The sequence below is a fragment of the Dermacentor andersoni genome, chromosome 11 (assembly GCF_023375885.2).
Source record: "Dermacentor andersoni chromosome 11, qqDerAnde1_hic_scaffold, whole genome shotgun sequence".
In the NCBI taxonomy this organism is placed as follows: domain Eukaryota; kingdom Metazoa; phylum Arthropoda; class Arachnida; order Ixodida; family Ixodidae; genus Dermacentor; species Dermacentor andersoni.
Genome location: NC_092824.1, coordinates 96849978 through 96870095, shown reverse-complemented (window position 1 = coordinate 96870095; position 20118 = coordinate 96849978). Strand labels below are relative to the sequence as shown.

Below are 20118 nucleotides of genomic sequence, written 5' to 3'. Positions count from 1 at the left end.
AAACCTGGCCGTGGAGCATCGCATCCTTTCCTGACTGTGCTTGCGGGGTAAGCCTCACGCAAAGCCATCTCTACAACACATCGACTATATCAGTTAAAATTTGCATAGTACATGATAAGCACACCTGTGGTGGACCTTGTGCCAAAAGTGCTTGTCGCAGTGCCAAATCGGTGCTTTGGCTGCACCAGGACCTGCGCTGAAAGGCGAAATGGCTGTTCCACCACTGAAAGAAGGCAACAGATGCGGGGACACTAGAAATAAGCCACATGCTTGCCGGCAATAACTAACACAGCATAGCAGAGCAGTACAACAGAGCTTTTCGGTGAATCTCGGCCAGAATACAAGCCATCCGCGTTTTGTAAAGTCATACCTATCATTGTACCACTGCTGGTTACAGTCAGTGTACGAGAACTTAATGTCAATTGCTTGAATGTCTTTTTATCAACAAGTAAAATTAGCCGTCTATCAAATGCTACTTGCAAGCAGCATTGAGGCAGTACGTTTACTTCAATCAAGCAATACAGTTTGCCCTGTAATCTTCTTTTTACACAAAATGCACACGCTAAAACTGAAAGGATGTTAAGGTTTATCACATGAAAAGAGCACAGCAATAAGTTGTAAGCACTGGAAAACAACTGATTCACAGGAAATGGTGTTCACTGAGGTGACACACGGTGCACAGTTGTGTACTGCTCCAGTCCACAAACAAACAAACAAAAATCTTTCGCACAATAAACATGGAATCGCCTTTTGCCCGCAAAGTGATATCAAGTGAGGCGGGCAGGTTTCACAAGAACTCATCTCGCGTACACTGGCACGATCACGGCTGGTCTTGACGTCACTAGAATTTCGGTGGCGTTGTGCTGGATGGGTGACGGCTTCGTTGTCGATTGACTGCGCACTACACAGTCGACAGTACAACCTGTGTTGCCTGGCTGCCTGCTGGTGTTGGTCATGGGGTTCACATTGGACAAATAGCACCAGAACAACGTAAGCTACTAAGTATTCTCGAGCAGACTTGGCGCTGTTTGCCCAATGCGAACGTCTATCGACAGCTCAATGTTTCGATGTCATGTGGTACGCTTTCGAAGTGAACTTTTCATCGGTAGGCAAGAGGCTTATTCTCCGAATGAACAACCCCAGCATGGCCGAAGACAACCTCCGACTTCGTGACGAATTCAGTTTTTTCCTTTGTGCTTCCTTCGAAGGTGGCGCTTCAGCGAGCACCGCTGTGAGAATGCCCAGGGACACAAGGGGCACTCGAAGGGCTTGGCTCCTGAATGTGTGAGACTGTGGGCCATGAGATTCCCTTTCAGAGCGAATTGCCGGCCACATACGGTGCACGAAAAAGGCTTTTCGCCCGTGTGAGTCGCCAGGTGTCTCCGCACGGCCGAGCGGTTGCTGAAGGTCTTCTCGCAGATGCCGCACATCCGGGAGTTGATGCCTGACCGCCGCCTGTGTCCACGCATTGCCCGCTGCGCCTCAGACCTGTCGCAGGCCCTACGAGACGACAATGAGAGAGTCTGCTATCCATGCACATTAGAGGCAAGCTGCAACAAAATCTTGGACAGCATTAAAAGCCTAATTTAAGATAGTGTGTCTAGACCTAGAGGAACCTTGGTGAAAAAATTTCACGTTTGAAATATGTGCGGGAGCATCATGAAAAGCTTGCAGAAATAGAGGTTCTTGATACCGGGGGGAAAAAAAAAACAAAGCACCATCACTGCTCATTAGAAGTGACGCACATCTTTGTACCCGCAGCCCTTCGGCATTACCTCTGAGATAACCGGCGCCCGCAGCACGCCGAACAATCTTGGAGGCGACGTACTAAGACTTGTGTCATATTTGCTAGCTCCTAGGTGCAAGCTTTGTCTGCTTAGGTGCTGTTTAGAGGCTGCTAATGAGAAAGTTGCACAATTATCAGCCTGCTGCTTCACCAGTGTTGCTTCAGTGGTATACGCTACCTATTTATAGCCAATTTAGCAAAGTGAAATTTTGTGGCAGTTGGCCTTGCACGGAGATGTGCATGATCATTGCCTACAGTCGCAGAGCTCGTGGACTCTGGACCGGCTGTCCCATCTAAATGTCGTCAAGAATTTGACCACATTTAGGCATCCGGAACAGCTTCTCACCTTGATAGCTAGTACTAAAATGTGGTGGCGATCATGTCGGTGCACCATATTATCATGCTACATTGTTTTGATTTTTGGTGGCTACCACTATTCACCAGGTTATCATTGTTATCGATTTGTCGCTTGGCGTACTTAAAATAGCCCTGTCATGCTGTCATATTCCTTGTTCATACAGCATCTCAGCGTGTTAAGGCACCAAGACGACGGCCATTAAGACGTCAATGCGAACTATTAAAAATTAGTGGAGGGCTTTACAAGAAGAAGGATCACTGTTTCTTGATGGTTGTTCATGGTACATGAGCACTCAGATAATTATTTATGTTTCATTTGCTAATTCTCAATTGCGTTGGGAAATTGATAAAGTGTCAATGCAAAACTTGTGGAGGATGTCGAGAAATGACGGATAGCTACTTAAAAAGCAACCTAGATTTTATGTGGTCTTTTTTTGTAAATGAAAAAAAGTCTTTGCAAGAAAGAGAACTACCACATGTCAGTGCGTTCGCGTGCCAGGAATTACAGTGCTATCAAATAAAGGTTTAGCTTATTGCACTCAAAACAAGCGACCGTGCCCATTCCTTGACGCATCAGCAGCTTTCAGTGTGCGCCTTCAGTCCTCGCCAAATGTCAAACCCTTGCTTTCAACGTGCGTACGTGCCTAACATGCACAGTGCACTAGATGATAAGGAACCACTGCTATCGCTGGCACACAGATGCTTTGTCATGTGGTATTTCTCAAATTTTGCTGGCTTTTAAGCATGAAATGCTTTTAGCTCCCGTTGTCGGTGACCTTCAAGTGACCTTGAGCCAAAACCCTGAGCTGTTATCTGGCCACTCAGATGAAAACATCTGGGCAAGTTGCGAGAGCAGAAAGAGATCATCCGGGCAATCAGTCAAAACTTAAGAAAATGCTGTCTCTGGCCCCCAGCCCTTTGTACACGACCACATTACATGCGCTAGTTACTGTCCAAACAAGTTGCAAAAAAATATTGCTTCTGAGTTCCTCATGTTTGTTTACAATGTCCCTTAAGCTGTAACTTCTTGTATGCTGAACTTTTATTTGTCATTTCCAATAGCGATGTTCAAAAGGCAGATACAGGGCACCATACACTTCATTGTCATTGTTCGGCACTGAGACAGGGTTACCTGTACTCTTCAACCCCAGCGGTCTGTGAGTTCCACGTCGCGGGATCTGTGTTGCCTCGAGAGATGGCGCCACGCTGCATGGCACCTCCTTCCGGCTCATTCAAGCTGGGCAATGCACTCTCTCCCTGGCATCTTTTGCTGCCTGTCGTGCCACCTTCAGACAGCTTTCTTCTAGCTGGGCAGCATCCGTATGGACCAGTGCACAGTCTGGCGTGGTGCGGTATGGTGCATTGTTGTGTGGTGGGGTGTGCCATTGTGAACATGCACTACACCCATGTTAAGATTGTGGCTACTATCATCTCCAACCAACCTGCTTTGCCGGTTGCCATTTCATGCTTACATCTACTCTCGATTATGGGAGAGCCAGCAATTCTTTATATATATATATATATATATATATATATATATATATATATATATATATATATATAAAACGCCAAACGCTGTTGGTCATTTTTTGGTGTCCTCCACAAGTTTCGTACTCACGCCTTTTCGATTAGGCAAGTTAATAGATGGCAAGCTGAACTTGATTAAATAATTGTACAACACAACTAGCATGCACAACGCCCATCAACATAATGAAATCGCCGTTCGCTTTTAGACGTGCATTACATCTTTATTTCTTGGCGACATATAGCTATGACAGCCCAGTTGGGACCACACAGACATTTAGTTGTGAGAAAGCACAGGAACCCCTCTGTGCCCTGCATGTTGAATGTCGTTTATGAGATGCCCTTGACCTGCGGAAAAAGCTATGTTGGGCAGACTGGAATGTGAATGACAGGCTTTGTGCATATTCTAACTCGCTCAAAGGAACAAAGGCAGCAACTGGTCTTGAATTCTTTCAAATGTGGGTGTTTATATTTATTTGATAGGGCCTGCACAATTCACAAATACTCTATGAGCAAGCATGGGACATCTGGGAAGTGTATATTGCTCACAAGAAAGGTTCCGCATGCATTAGCACGCTATCTGTTATGCTGCCTCGTGAGGAAAGAGATTCTATATATCCCTACAACTAGCATCCGTGTGTTTTTTGACACTAACCTCCACCATCTTTTACTGTTATCACCTTTACATTTGTTTTTGTTGTCTTTTTAGTTGTTTGCAGATGCTCTCTGTTAATATCACCTCTTTTTGCTTGGTTTTCATTTTTTTGCTCTGTTCACAAGTACCTTTAGTTTCCCCTCATGATACTGTTTGGGGTAGTTGCCGGCCGTATCTCTTGCCTGCTTTGGTGCTTGAGAACTTGTAGCTTTTTCTTCTTCTTTTCTTTATTTTGTTTGGCATTGGCTATTTTCGTTGCTTCTGGCCTTTTTTCCTGTAATATATATTTCTTTTCCTTTGAATAAAACCACCACTTGATGGTCAGTGCCTGTTCGTTGTGTTCACTTAGTCCAGTCTTCCTGTGCTGTTTGCCCAAAATGTTGATGCTAAACCAACTATCCCAAATCGGCACCCTTGTAAAAAAAATGGCTGTGGCTTAGCTAAGGTTTAAGCCCAGAATGCGAAGCATACTAGCCTTTATTTTAGTTGTTGAACCACTGTTTAGCCTGGTGAACTGCTGTTGCTTGGCTATATTTGGTTCGGCTAGACGAAGAAACAACTCATGCGTTACTCTGCTTCGCCTTCAAGAGTGGAACGCGACAGCGTTCCCGTCGACCCGCCAAGGGGTGTAAGACAATGGGCTACGGCGCAGCGACTACGCGCCCCGCATTGGACGCGGGGAGCGTCGAGCAACGCAGCGTTCGGCGCGGCAACGAAATGTGCGCCTGAGCAAGCGACGCACGCCTGAGCCTTAGAAACAGCTAGTTTCTATGGCAACACCGCATTCACTAGAGGCGCTTTTGTACCGCTTTGAAGCATCGTACTCGTGGCTCAGTGGTAGCGTCTCCGTCTCACACTCCGGAGACCCTGGTTCGATTCCCTACCAGCCCATCTTGCAAGAGTTGACCCAAAGCCACCTAGAAACAAGCGCAGCTGCTTATATACCGCCGCCGCGACGGCGCGAGTTGGAGCCCCGTTTCTCCTCTGTCGTGACGTCACGGTGTCACGTGGTCAGCCTTGAAGGCGACGGCGCGAGTTGGAGCCCCGTTTCTCCTCTGTCGTGACGTCACGGTGTCACGTGGTATTGAAGGCGACACCGCCGCGCCTGAGGAGCTGGGTTGAGCTCTAGTAATATGCTTCGCGTAATATAGTAAATACAAGAAATCACCCTGTGTCGTCATCGATGGTACCCGAATCACTGGAACCTTGAGCGCTGTCTTTCCCAGGCCCTGCTTGGCCATCGTTGGACTCAGTGGTCGCTGCCATGGTCGCTGCTGGGGTACGAGCCTATCCTTTCCGGGACATATCTGCACACTTTGAGGAAACGGGACGGGGCCAGTGGACCACTTAGCGAAAACACGCACCGACAATGCATTTCGTGAAGAAGTGATTGGCTCAGCGAAAACACGTGATAGAGGCCCTAAAGGGAAACACTAAATTGATCTAAACTCTTAATCTTTTGCTGTATTTTTGTTAATTTCATGGTAAAAGGTCTATTAGAAGAGAAGATGGTTAAACTTCATTGTCAAAAAAGGAATTATCACTGCACCCTGTGTCGGTACACCTGTGCGAGGCCACGGCTTTCAGTGTATATTTTGAGATTGGGCCTCTATGGCTCCCTGAGAATCCCTGAAACTGGGTAAGTTCAGTATTTTTTTTTAGAACACAATGTCCACCTTTACTGAAAAAAAAAAAAAACATAGCTAAGCCTGAGCAAACGCCGTCAAATCCATGACGTCACTGAGGGATAGTGCAGGAACGTCTAGTCTAAGCTAGGCGGCATCCCCAATGATTTTTTTCCTTTTTGCAACTTTTCTAGCTTGCCAAGCTTCTCAATGTAAGGGCAGCATTTATATGGCTTCCATGTCGTTTCCAGAGTAATTTACTAATAGAGCTCGAAGCATTTCTCTCTTCAGCATCACTTTAACACCAGGGCCTGTTGCGCTTTAGCATTAAAAGCACTGTAGCGCAACCTAGTGACGAGCTAAATCCCATTTCCCCAAGCGGTGGGCAGCAAACCGCACGTGGCAGGTTGACCTTTCATATTTTTTCTCATGACACAGTGGAGCCAAACTGCTTACGTGTGCATAGCATATAAATATCAATATTCAAATATGTACTGTTCAGGCAGGATGTCAAACCAAAGAAAATATTCAGGTGTGGCAGGTCTTTAGAAATGCGCTTCAACTAGACGCTGTCAGTGCTTCGAACTTTCATCGAGACAATAAAGTTTTTTAGTTCAAGTATGTTGTAGCCTGTATACACACTATATTTTTCACTATTGCTGTAGCATACACAGCAAACCGTTATGGTATAATCCAGCGGGCAGAGTACCACGATGTGCACTGTGACAAACTTATCGGCAATATCGACAAACTTATCGACAACTTATCAACAGCACAGTGTGACGCCCTCACGTGTGCTCGACACACTCTAGTTTTCTGTACCTCCAAAGTGGGTAAGGTCCGCCGCCATATTTGCTCACGTGATGGCACCAGCCATTAGGCGCCTTCCGATCGGTGTTTGCCCGCGTGCTTGCATTGACCATGGCAGCCACGGTCACGGCTCATACAGCCAATGTTTCTGGCAGTATGATGAGAATTAAGTGCAACGTTGGTTGTAATCGGGAGGTTGTAGCAGTGTAGACTGAAACATGCACAAAGTGACACATGGTGACAAGCGCTTGTTAGGCATTAAGTGTAGAGGCGTTGCCACCAAGTTGACGGTTCCACATGCTTTGCGGAGTCCCAGATACCAGTCCTCGACCAAAACCGAGAGGTTGTCCTGTATCTCAGTACGTTTGACGGCTGCACTTCGTTTTCAAAACGAAACTGAACGCATTTAATGAATACACTTGAAAACTGTTCTACCGTTTCTTCGTCGTCGTCGCTTCTGAACTATATGCTGTAGAGCAGAGAATGGCAAGTATAATTATGTTGGAATTTTAATGATTTTTTCCCCGCTTTATCTGCTAAAAAAAAAAAGAAAAATCGACCCTTCCTTTTTTCGGTTCCTCCCTGTCTTATTGAGTTTTCCACCGGACTTTCCATTTCTCTTTTGGAAACAACGTGACCGCTACTTCCGTTTTCGGTGGCGCGAACAGTCTACTGTTCCACGTCCGAAGCCACGCTGTAGGTGGTGCTCATATTGAACCGGTCGCATTAAAAGAAGTCGCACTTTCGCCCCAAAAGCGAAGCATCCACTACGATAGCAAATTAGTGGACAGCTATACAAAGTAAGGATAGCAGTTTTACTGGCCGTATGAACTTGTAAACATAGGCATACTAGCTAAATTAACAAGCATGGTGTCATGCGCACAAGCCAACATGAACACATCTCACTCGATGACCGCGGAAACTCGCTGTCATATCGCCGTAAGGAAGCGTGGCAGCAGCAGCGAGCGAACTGACCGTGCTGCGTCTCGCGTCAACGCGAACTAAGCCGCGAAAACCGCGCGCGGCGAGCTGTGTACCCGTCGCAAATAGCTTTCAAGATACAGCGACCCACGCCGCCCGGAGCAGAACGCCGCCTCCCCCACTCCCTCGTCCCTCCTCCTCCCTATCCACGGCAGACCTTGGCCTCGTCGCAGAGAGCTTTCAAGATACAGTGGCCCGGGTGGGCGCGCGCGGCCGCCCGGAGTAGAACCAACACCCTCTAGAGAACTTAAGGCCTTCTGGCTGTACCCTTTCCCCTTGAGCTACGTCAGGCAAAAGAGGCCCACAAGAAGTTCCGTGCAGTGTGCTACGAAGCTACGAGCGGCGCACCTGTGTTGAAAATGAGACGCGGAAGAGCGAGTGGGCGACGACGGCGATAACAATTCGATTAGTTCCCGGAACCCTGCCGCTCCTAGGATAGCTTGGGGGTTAGAAAAGCCCTGGCACGCTGCGACATGCTTCCGAGCACACTTTTTTTCTGGACGTGAACCGCGCATGTAGTCTCTGCGCTTGTGCTGCGATTGCGGTTGTGTGTCCGGCAAGCCTTCATTGCCGCGGAATGTGGATTACGTTCATGCCAGGAGATGCCTAATAGGTGCTGCCCGCCCAATTGCTTGGAGAAATTACAAATCGGGGCCGAAAAATCATGCGTTCATGGTTTCGCAAGATCAATGACAGAATATTGGGTGCCAATGCTAAGGCAAAGCAGAGAAAAGCTGAAATTCTGCGGAATAAGGCAGCTGTTTCTTTGTAAATAGCTGCACGAATGTTTTGTATCTCCATTGCTAAACTCATTTGAGGTGTTGTAAATATGGTGGACTGCGGTACTGTACGCAATAGTGCCTTAAAAGCGAAATATTCGTTTAGAGCCTAATCTAGACTGGAATAAATAAATGTGTCCCGAATGTGAAGCAGGGCACACCAGTGAAGTCATGAGATATGTGTTATGGTGCAGTGCTAACATTTTGTTGAAGAACTTTTGTGGTCGCATGAACGGCAAACTATTTGACCCCGACGATAAATCAAGACAAAGAAGCTACTCTGAAGAAGAGGGCAACACTGTGGCTTTTCAATATAAGCCATGCTCCCTGTCATCATTTACCCGAAATTCTTTCTCAATCCTAAGGTTGAACCATTTCATTTATACGGACGGGCTTTTTAATAACGCAGTGTGTAAATAGTTTTGCATAAATAAAATAATTTTGGAACACCCTCTGTTCTGTGCGGGCCATCTGCTCAACTACGCCTAAAAACAATAACTGCGCTCTGGTTAACGTTGCCCATAAGGGCGCGATCCCTTCATTCAACTCGTATCCCTGAGCACGCCACCGGCCTCTTCACCGTGACGTCACTCGCCGAACGCCCAGGCCTTCTCTTGTCTAGGTGGTGTTGGTAGAACGCCCACCCCCCTCTCTCCTTCCCCCATAGCCTTGAGCGCGTCAGAAGACAGCGCGCGTCCTCCCCGCTTTCCTCCATTTCGTGGGCGAAATTGAGCCGCGACCCTCGCGCGCTTTCACTTGCACATACGGCGCGCGGCGACGATTTTATCGCCGTTGTAATTTACACGCATCCTCGCGGAGACGCCGACGGCGGAAATGCGCTTCGAGAGTCCGCATAATTGCTAACGCAATAAAATGTAGCGGTACACAAGGTTTTCGTGTCAGCAATCCTTTAACACCATTCAGTGTTAAAGCCGTCGGCGCAGGTCCGTTATCCTTAGTAATCGTTTCCTAACTATCCCCCACGGTGGGTATGTGCCACTTGTGCACAGAAACAACGACTGCTCATAGTCCTGTTGTTTCGTGTCTCCCCTTCGCCTTGGTCGTTTGCGCTCTAGTAATTATGGATCAATGCCAACTGGCCATATTCACCTTTCCCCTTAATAATTGTAGTGCTTTTTTCGTCGCCCCTCTGCTGCGTCGATTGGCCAGGTTAGCATCAGTAAGAACACAAGCGAAACTTTACCAGCGTTAATCCCATACAAAGCTTGAAGTTCGTCGTGCTTAATTCTCGCAGCCCTGAAATCGACGTAATAGTTCTGCGGAAACCCGCAAGGTGGAGGGAAGTAATTATTAAAGGGAAAAATGAGACATCCACCCGAACGTAGCTAAGTGCTACAAAGGAAACCCATAACGGTTCCTCGAAAGAAAAGCTTCGCAGTTGAAGAAAAATTCGTCCTGGTCCGGGACTCGAACCCGGGACCACCGCCTTTCCGGGGCAGCCGCTCTACCATCTGAGCTAACAACAAAAAAAAAAAATTAAATTATGGGGTTTTACGTGCCAAAACCACTTTCTGGTTATGAGGCACGCCGTAGTGGAGGACTCCGGAAATTTTGACCACCTGGGGTTCTTTAACGTGCACCTAAATCTAAGTACACGGGCGGTTTTCGCATTTCGCCTCCATCGAAATGCGACCGCCGTGGCCGGGATTCGATCCCGCGACCTCGTGCTCAGCAGCCAAACTCCATAGCCACTGAGCAACCACGGTGGGTCCACCTGAGCTAAGCAGGCGGCTAGCAGATGGCAGGCGAAGTCGAACTTATCAACAACTCGGAAGCAAAGGCAAGAGTTTGACCTAATAGTTCTACGGAAACCCGCAAGGTGGAGGGAAGCAATTATTAAAGGGAAAATGTGACATCCACTCGAACTCAGCTAAGTGCTACGTTCGGGTGGATATCTTATTTTCCCTTTAATAATCCCTGAAGATCGTGGCTCCGCGTGCTTACCGATCGTGGTGAGCGGGCGAGCGCTCCTGCCTCCCGCGATGTGTCCGACCAGAAGAGGCTTTCCCGAACGAACCACGTTGGCGACGGCAAGGTTGGCTGGTTGAACCTGCGCGATATGGTGCGACCCACTACGGAGGAAAGGCCACGAATGGTGCTGTAGTACTAACAAAAACTAGAAAAAGAAAATTTAATAAAGAAACTTACTTCTGTGAACGCCGTTGGGAACTTTAAAAAAATGTATTAAGGAAGAGATGCTACGAGTATTTTTATTTATTATTATAAAAAAATGTTCAAGAAAATTAGCTTAGCGGGATCTTTGGATCATAAGCTTAAACGGGGCATCGCACACGTTCCTGTTGCAGAAACCTGCTGGTGCCGACTGCCAAGGGAGCATGTAGTGACAGTGACCCTTAATTACATGATAAGTACCAGACTTGTGCACGATATAAAAAAGAAGTAACCGATTACAATTACTTCTTTCAAAAACTGATTGCAGTTGCCAATTACTAGCGAAAGTAAGTAATGGAGTGATTACTATAAAATAATCCATTGCTTTAACGTTACATTCATCCCTACTTTATTATCAGTGCACAAATACAGTAAATAGAACTAGCTGACCTGGCTCCCTTCGGTGCAGCCCTTCTCACGTTGAGCTTCACCAAAAATTCCTTTTCGAAAATTCCTTCGGTAGACTTGCCTCTTATTCTTAAATCTGCACCTATTACCAGCATGCTTTGCTGTAGCGGTGGCGTAGTTGAAACTGCTGAAATCGGTCGTCTTTCGCACGTCAATATAGCTGGACTCCTAGCAATGGTCACGCAAATTACTACCGCACGTTAAGGCTAGCGACACCTTCAACTAACTGGGCACTCTCTCTCGGGAATCACCGCGTTGTTAGGTTTAATTGCTCCTAACCCATTAGCTAGAGCTTCATCCGTCGTAAGGCGTCATACACTCTAGACAGTTGCACAACTGTCCCGACAGATAAAGTTTCACTGTGTTTCCCGCAGCGGTGTTTTCGCAGCCAAAGTTGTTAAGTGCTCATCCACGATTTCCTTTCATCCCATTCACTTGTGTGGACGTAAACCCTACGCAGTAATGCCTTCCGCTTAGCATCACCGGAAATAATGTTCGTAAACATATTTAGGTATTGTCAAAAAAGCATAATCGCGCAAGTGCACTGCAAACGAGTTCACTTTTTTTTTTTTTACCGCTGTCCCAAGGCGAAACTTCGCTCAAAAACTTTTATTTAGTGCCGAAACGAAATGCAAGCAGCGTATAAAGTAAAAGTTCAAGTAAAGACATTGAACATCATTTTGAAGGAAAGCTCACGAAAATTTTCTGCACAAATGTTCGAAATAGTAGTGCATAAAGGTCCAGTACACAGCCCTACGTCAGGGCGAAACCCAACTCTTATCCGGGCAATCTCGAGAGGGTACCACAACACGCTGAGGACTAATGCGGAAACATCGTTATTAAACCACCTCACAGGCCCCACCCGAAACGGATCGGGTTCTGATGGGCCAGTTCTGGCTCTTGTCACACTGTAGCACACTTGTGGCTGGCTGCGGAGGCGCGCCTTCGTGCGAACTGCCTGGCGAGGGAACCTCATTGCCGGCCACGTCCTTTACGCGAGGCGCACTAACACAGTGTTCGAGCACGTGACCCACAGCGTCTGCCCGCGGAGGAAACCTTTTGTAGAACATGTAGCGCTAATGTGACTTTTCGGAGGTGTGTGTCAGAATGCGAGTAGTCGGGCAGTCCTTCCGTGAGAAAGAGGCCGAAGACCGGTGCAAGTGTTACGCCTTACTTATTTGTGTGTGTACGGGCGTGAGTCGTGAGGCTCGTCTTCTGGGTGAACCTCTTTTCGCAAACGGGACAGCGGTAGGGTTTTTCTCCCGTGTGAATCCGCGCGTGGTACGCGAGGTGATGCGGCATTCTGAAGCGCTGCCCGCACGTGTTGCACCGGTGCGGTCTCTGACCGGTGTGCGTCAAGACGTGACGGTTGAGAGAGCCCTTCTCGGAGAACGCCGAGGAACACGTCGTGCACTTGTATGGCCTCTCGCCCGTGTGCGTTCGAGTGTGCCTCACGACGTCCTCTCTGGTACCGAACCTGCGGTCGCACTCGTCGCACCGGTACGGCTTTTCTCCCGTGTGTGTGCGAGCGTGGCTGCTGAGGTACTTCTTCTGAGAGAATGTTTTGTCGCACGTGGGACAGCGGTAGGGCTTTTCTCCCGTGTGGATCCGCACGTGGTACGTGAGGTGGTGCGCCATCCTGAAGCACTGCCCGCATGTGGTGCACTGGTGCGGTCTCTGACCGGTGTGCATCAGGAGGTGACAGTTGAGAGAGTTCTTCCTGGAGAACGCCGAGGGACACATTGCGCACTTGTACGGTCTCTCGCCCGTGTGCGTGCGAGCGTGCCTCGCGAGGTCCGTCCCGCAGGCGAACCTTCGATCGCACTCGTCGCACTGGTACGGCTTTTCTCCCGTGTGAATCCGGCTGTGGTTAGTGAGGTACTTCTGCCGGGCGAATGTTTTGCCGCACACGGGACAGCAGTGCGGCTTCTCGTTCGCGTGCGTGAGCACGTGGTCGCGCATTGCAAATCGGGTTTTGAAGTTTCTGGAGCAGACGTTGCATGGCCAGGATCTCACGCGGCCGCGTGTGCCGTTACGCAGCTCTTCTCCGGGATTCCCGCTCTGGTTAAGTGCCCTGCAAGTTGAGAGCAAGTAGTGCTGAGTACGACAACATGAATACACAACCGAAAGACAGGTGTCAGAAATTAAGTTATAGCTATCAGCTTTTCTTTTCCTTTCTCCTTTCCCGCTTTGCGGCCTCTCTCGCGTCAGCACTTTCACCACGGGAACCTTTTGTCTAGCACTCCCTGGCATTAGAGCGATCGGTAGCTTTAACTAAGTGCTCTTCGTCTGCTCAAGCACACGTTGGCTACTTTAGAGGTGGCGCACACTCGCCGCTTCTTTTATTACTGCGGATTCCCGGCAGCTTGCGAAGTCAGCATGACAACAAGGTGGTATTCGGAGATCCTGACAGCGACTTTGCACCAACTAAGAAAGAATACACGCAGAATCAAGCCATGGACAAAATGGCGACGTCATCTTTGTCAATGGAATTATGTCTTATTCCAAATCTCGCAGTGAACACAGCTCACACTGTAGCCGACAATAATATGAAGTAGAAGAGAAAAGCGTACTCAAGCAACTTACATATCAGCTTCTGGAAAAGTGTTTTCCTCGTGATATGAAACTATCTGTAAAAAAACCTACCCGAGAAAATAGTCCAACGTCTCATAAAAAATGCAGCTACAGCTACTGAACCCGGTTCTGACTTGTACTGACTTGCTGTTCAACAACAATGACAGAAATTAGCCCCAAATACCAATAAGTAATAGTTCAAAGGTTAAAAGGGTTACGAATTCCACGTTCCTAACTTTGGGCACCAAAACTTGATCCACACCTAAAAGTACCTAATGGATTTCTGAGAAGGTACGCATAATTGGCAACCAAACACCCATGCATCATCTGGATGTTAATCCATACGGATATGTTTCTACATATTAGAAAAGAACAATTTTGTTTACAATCCCAAATCCAGAAGAGAATGAACAGTTGGTACATTTTGACGCGTGCCGCGAGCTAGTACTGCAAGTAAATATGACGAGGACACCTTCAACAAACCCAACACTGCCTACCTTGAACATAAGCGCATGCTGCCACTATTGCAAGAATGTCACACATGACTATCCACAGGCACCTAACTAGGAATTATTAAGTAATACCAATAGAGCTTCGTCATAAGGAACGTTTCGATGGAAAAGGCGTTTCAAGCAAAGTCGACGCGACAGAAAACAAGCTCGGCGTACGTGGTATATGTGTTTAAAATTTACTGAAAGTTGGACATTAAAGATGATGCAATGTTGCATCGTTATAACAGCTGTGTCTTACCAGTACTCACGTACGGGGCAGAAACCTGGAGGCCTACGAAAAGGGTTCTACTTAAATTGAGGACGACGCAACGAGCTATGGAAAGAAGAATGATAGGTGTAACGTTAAGGGATAAGAAAAGAGCAGACTGGGTGAGGGAACAAACGCGAGTTAATGATATCTTAGTTGAAATCAAGAAAAAGACATGGGCACGGGCAGGACACGTAATGAGGAGGGAAGATAACCGATGGTCATTAAGAGTTACGGAATGGATTCCAAGGGAAGGAAAGCGCAGCAGAGGGCGGCAGAAAGTTAGGTGGGCGGATGAGATTAAGAAGTTTGCAGGGACAACATGGCCACAATTAGTACATGACCGGAGTAGTTGGAGAAGTATGGGAGAGGCCTTTGCCCTGCAGTGGGCGTAACCAGGCTGATGATGATGATGATGATGAATGTTGCATGACTGCATCACATTTTTGCATAGTTTGCATTATTTTCTTCGTTCCATTGGGAGATCATGCATTTTTTCCGGACCCCCGATTTCATTTATTCAAGTCGACTTTTGTTGACACTCTTTATTTTTTAAGGAAGATGCCAGGTGGGCCGATCCTGCAGATAGTGGAGTTTATGGTTCAGTGTGGTTAATTTTCGACTACAATAGCGGTAATTACACTTGTACCGCTAATTTTACCTACTTCGCGATCATTTCTCGACTTTTGCCTCATTGAGATCTATAACTTGCTACTTTTTTCAGGTTCCTAGGACATTCAAATGTAACGAAATTGTTCCTTAATTTTTGTTAAAAGGTTACATACACAGCTCGAGCCCAGATACGCTAAACCCGTATGAAGTCGCCACAGGAGACCTTGTCTTCAACGATGGTAGCCTTAGGCTACGGCAAGGAGAATTTTTATCATCAACGAAGACTTCCTTCCATAAATCCTACGTGCTTATTTTTCAGCTTTATGTTATATATTCAAGTGACTCAAAAGTATGCATCTGTACCTACTTTACCTCAGTACGTAGGTGCGAGAAAAGGTGAAGTGTGGGGACTTGGCAGATTTACAGTGAGAACTTGATTGTTTGTTTTAGGTACTTTCACTGCATTAAACGAGTTAGTATAGATCTGCACTATCGTGATGTTAAAGTGCTGACGGGCCTGGTGGCATTGCCATTTGCTTGCAATTCAAGCAGCTGCGGTTCGGACATTTTTATGCTATAGGTGGAAGCACAAAAAATTACAGGGTGAGAAAGGCTGACGAAGGCGTTCGTGTACTTCCTGAGAAAGAGCCAGCACGACTGTTTAGCTGGCACAGCTACTCTCAGGGTTTGTGGTCTCACTAAGCGGGATGGTCATGTCAGTAAAGCTTTGTAGCGTTGTTTCCAGTGCGACGGATGCATAATATCACAGAGCAGTCACCTTACGTACAGGGCTGTGGAGGTCGTTCATAAATGTGGGCACAAGTGAATATGCATTGTAGTGCTTCCTCATTAATCTCGCTTGTTCAAGCTATGCTACCAGCCCTGGCATGGTGTTGAGTTGAGCATGCTGTTGCAGAATTGGAATTATTGTGAAATGAAGGGGGACTGTGACTGCCTTAGTAGCATCTCTGTCAATCACCCCTTTAGTTAACACGTTGCAAATATATCATTAATGACAGGGTATGAGAGAAGAATGACGTGACATGTTCCAAAGGGTTGCAGACATACTGTTTAGCAGAGATATGCTGGACTAGTTGGCTCAGAAAATGATTGATGAAAAGAATGCCCAAGACATGCACAGACACGACAGACGACAACCGCGGTGTTGTCGTCTCTCTAGAGGCCAGGAAGGACTGAGAACTGCACCAATTTCGAAATAAATCTTACAAAATTGTTGCAACATTACAAAAAGAGCCTGCATTGCACAACATGCGTTAAATCTGAATGCCAGGATATATCGTCACACCTTTAGAGGAAGGATATTTCAAACTATTGCTAGGCCACAGCATTCAACGGAATGAATATGGCGTAAGTACTGACTGGTTTCAGCTGCATTATTAAAAGTGTGCAACGAAAAGAAAGCAGTTAAAGAAGCTGATTAGGAATCCACGTAAATTATTCGCGTATACTTCATTTTGATGCCTTCTTCATTGTCTTGCGTGTAATAGGTCCCCTATGGTCTAATTTGGCAAACATGCCAGATATGCAGATCCCACGAACATCACATCGATCTGAAGTCTCCAAAGAAGACCTTGGCTTAAAAATTCTGCATAGCTTCAGAAAAAAACCAGCTGGATTAGAAGGACGTCCCTTTCGCGTGTATGCCTTTCTGAAAGGAGGCTGCTGAGCATGAGGTCGCGGGATCGAATCCCGGCTACGGCGGCCGCATTTCGATGGGGGCGGAATGCGAAAACACCCGTGTACTTAGATTTGGGTGCACGTTAAAGAACCCCAGGTGGTCGAAATTTCCGGAGTCCTCCACTACGGCGTGCCTCACAATCAGAAAATGGTTTTGGCACGTAAAACCCCATAATTCAATTCAATTCCTTTCTGAAAGGAAAAAAAAATGTCGGCATACAATTAAGATTGCTTACGTGTGCGAATGCGAAAGCATTATAGTCCCTTTGGTGAAATGTTTTTTTCTTTTTTCGCGCGTTCCTTGTCCGCGCAAGCTCTCGCCTGCGTTTTAACTGCGCCTCGGTAAGGCCAAATGAAAACGCGCCAAGCGTCTTAACGGGCTCACTTACCCGCGAGGAGTTCATAATTTGACGGACCACTCAGTGGCATTCAATAGCACATGAATGCTTTCTACTTTATGTACTCATTTTATACACTCCTTGCGTGGCGCCACCTCCACCCCATTAGTTGCGCCGTCACGTGGCCAACGGCCCACGCACTACGCAACACGCTTAGTGAAGTTTAGTCCACCGGATCTGTGGAACCGCTGTGGCGTTGGGGAAGCTTCGTCGTCTCGCACTGCGGAGGCCCGGGTTCGATTCCCACCGAGAACGAAATTTGCCGAATTTAGTTTTCCAATGCACAGGAACATTCCTGAGATGTATGACGTTGGTCCGAGCATTTCCTTGTTGCCGTATTTTTCTTTCGCCGGCGGCCATTTTTGCTACCATCTTTCGGTCACGCCGACTACTCCGATCGAATTTTTCGTGCAACGGGGCATATAATGCTTTCACATCAAAAATAATTACAGTGGCGGTGTCAAGACCTCAGTGGTTGCTAAATTCACAGGACCGCTGGGCATGGCGCACGCATCACTATTGCATGCGAGTCCGTCAGTCATATCTCACCCGGGGTCGCCGTCCATTGTCGGAGGCTCATCTTCCGAAGGAAGCACGCTGTTCGCACCAGGGTTTGGCTCGTCGCAGCTCGGATTCATGGTCGACCACAATCGGATGCCCTGAAGAAACAATACGGGTTATCAGGCACAACAGCGCGACAATAACCATTCACAGCACGCGCTACGAAGGGTGAGTGACCCTGCGGGGATAACATTTTAGCGCAGGCAGACGAGGACAAAATGGACTCTTTCGTTCCTGTCTGCTTGCACTAAAATGTGGTCCAAGTTCGCATACCAGCACGCCCAACACACAGCAGCGACCCAAATCTGCGCACTCGGTAGCCAACTATCTTCGCGAGGCGCCGCGTCTCAAATGGCTGCGGTCAAATGATCGCCTCTCGCTGCTTCAACCGTGTTCGCCTCTGCGTCGGGCTTCAGTTGGCCCTCATACGTACATTGTGGAGGGCCCCCTAACACAAGGGGGTCAACGCTAATGCACCACCAAGTTATTCCGTCCAAGTAAGATAAAGTGATGAACTAGGAAGGTAGAACTAGGAACGACGCTGGAGCCAACGTCTCGACAGTGCCTCGTCTTCGCCAGGCCTTGTCAGGACGTTGGCTCCAGGGACATTCCTTGCTGTACAAACTGTTCAGCACTTCGGGGTATTTCGCGACACCAATTTAGAGATGGGATATTTTAAGTCAGTGCTAGGGCGCGCAGCATGCCAACGAAATATATGTGCCGTAAGGACTGACCGTCTGACTGTCGCCGACATTCGGCGAAACTTCGGCGAAACGAACGCCCGTGCAGGCAAATGGCAGACGATGATGACGATAGTGAAATAAAGAATGGAAAGACGCTTGAGGTACAGTGTACTAGAATATCTTCTAGTTCACTATACTTGAGGTCACTATCATCATCATCATCTGACATTCGTCGGTACGGGCGTTCGCTTCGCCGAGTGTCGGCGACAGTCGGACGGTCAGTTCTTACCAGAGAGTAACCACGATCGTCGCGTCATCAATCAGCTGGAGCACGTGCACTGCTTTCCGGCGCGTTCCTCCTCCGCTTGTCTCGTGCAAGTGCTCTTTGCATCCAAGTGAAAGGCGCCTATCCGACACCCACATATTTCAAATTCCCACAGTGTTTCCTGGGACACTTACTATACAAACGGCGACAACTTTCTGTGGCAGCGCAGCGAAAGCTACGGAACCGAAGCACACATTTATTTGCTGCGCACGTGCATGTAGTCCGCGAATGTAAGCATCTGGAAGCTACGCAGCTTAAAACCTTACAGTTTTCTTTCTTTTTTTTTTTTTTTTTTTTTTTTTTTTTTTTACAGTGAAGCTGTTAGCCTATAGTTGGTCGGATTTTTTTGTGCCCCGCGCGTGGTTCTCCCACAAAAACAAACGGCAGCTGAAAGGCTTTGTGTTTGAGTTACCCCGTAGCAGAATGATATTTTCTCGTAGATATTTTTTTTTGTTCAAGGGAACAGCATATTTCATAACAACAACAACAACAACAACAAAAGAAAGCTAGCATAGGAAAATGTTTTCCGTTTCTTACTGTTCCTAGTTTTATGGCTTTCCGGTGTCCATGTCTGGTTTTCCTGGTCTTGTAAACCACAGAGCTTTTGTAAACCGCCATCAAAACGTCGGCGCTACTTGGCGTAGTAGCACAGGAGCGGGAGCTCTGCGCGTGCTAGCGCTTGTACGTAGCTTTGTGCTGCCACAGAAAGTTGTCGTCGGGCACACAGGAAACTCTACGCAACATATACCACGGTGGTTTCGGAGCTACGTAGGGTTTAAAGAAGTGCGATCAACGTGGAGGTCGCCGATCGAGACAGCCATGCAACAGACGCGGCGAAAGCTCGTTCCGCGGCGGACATTTTTGCCGCTGCCCCATGGCTGCCCCTCGACGAAAAAGCGCACGACGTCGCAACCGACGTTGGTCGCAACGCCGAATCGCGCAAGGCGGCACCTCATTGCAGAAACGCATGAGGCTCCCTGTGGGAGCCATAGCGACGCTCTTAGTTTTCGGAAGCGCCGAGAACTGTAATGCGTTTATGGGCACCTAGACGGCTGAAGATAGCACGCCGTCTTTAGTGGACTGTAGCACAGTTAACGAAACATTGCTTATACTTCACAGGATGTCTCTGCGCATGCCGGACCGTGACTGAAGCGGCACTTGAGCGGGTGACACAGGTGTGGTACTCTCGTGTGGATGACATGTAACACTTTCTTTTTTTCGATTTCAAGTGCCGATTATGCCCTAAGAGCCGCGAACGTGGCACAACGTCCACGCTACACTCGTCTAGTTGGTCGAGTGGTCGCTGCGTGGGCTTTTCTTGGTCACTTTCGATCGCGATCGAGGCCGATCCAGATCGAAATTCTCGACCTCGATTGGTTCCTTCCTGCAG

At 47.7% G+C, this 20118-nt stretch overlaps 2 protein-coding genes across 3 annotated transcripts in view; one reads left to right on the top strand and one right to left on the bottom strand.

The window, feature by feature from the left end:
- LOC126539110 (phospholipase A1-like) overlaps positions 1-20118 on the top strand; it is a 57707-nt gene that overhangs the window by 20914 nt on the left and 16675 nt on the right. The window lies entirely within an intron of this gene.
- Positions 570-18518, bottom strand: LOC126538974 (uncharacterized). Its single transcript, XM_055075116.2, has 6 exons — positions 18455-18518; positions 17709-17818; positions 12293-13192; positions 10483-10588; positions 5491-5609; positions 570-1500 (listed from the first exon to the last, which is right to left on the bottom strand). The coding sequence occupies exons 2-6, from the start codon at positions 17795-17797 to the stop codon at positions 1179-1181; spliced, it is 1536 nt and encodes a 511-aa protein (XP_054931091.2). The 5' UTR covers positions 17798-17818; positions 18455-18518; the 3' UTR covers positions 570-1178.

What these genes read in the sequence shown, in the direction of transcription:
- LOC126538974 (XM_055075116.2), bottom strand. Translation starts at nt 17,797, where the DNA reads ATGAATCCGAGCTGCGACGAGCCAAACCCTGGTGCGAACAGCGTGCTT. An exon ending in ACAATGGACGGCGACCCCGG is followed by an intron (nt 13,193 to 17,708) that starts GTGAGATATGAC and finishes CTCAACTTGCAG; the next exon opens with GGCACTTAACCAGAGCGGGA. An exon ending in GCCCGTACACACACAAATAA is followed by an intron (nt 10,589 to 12,292) that starts GTAAGGCGTAAC and finishes CATATCGCGCAG; the next exon opens with GTTCAACCAGCCAACCTTGC.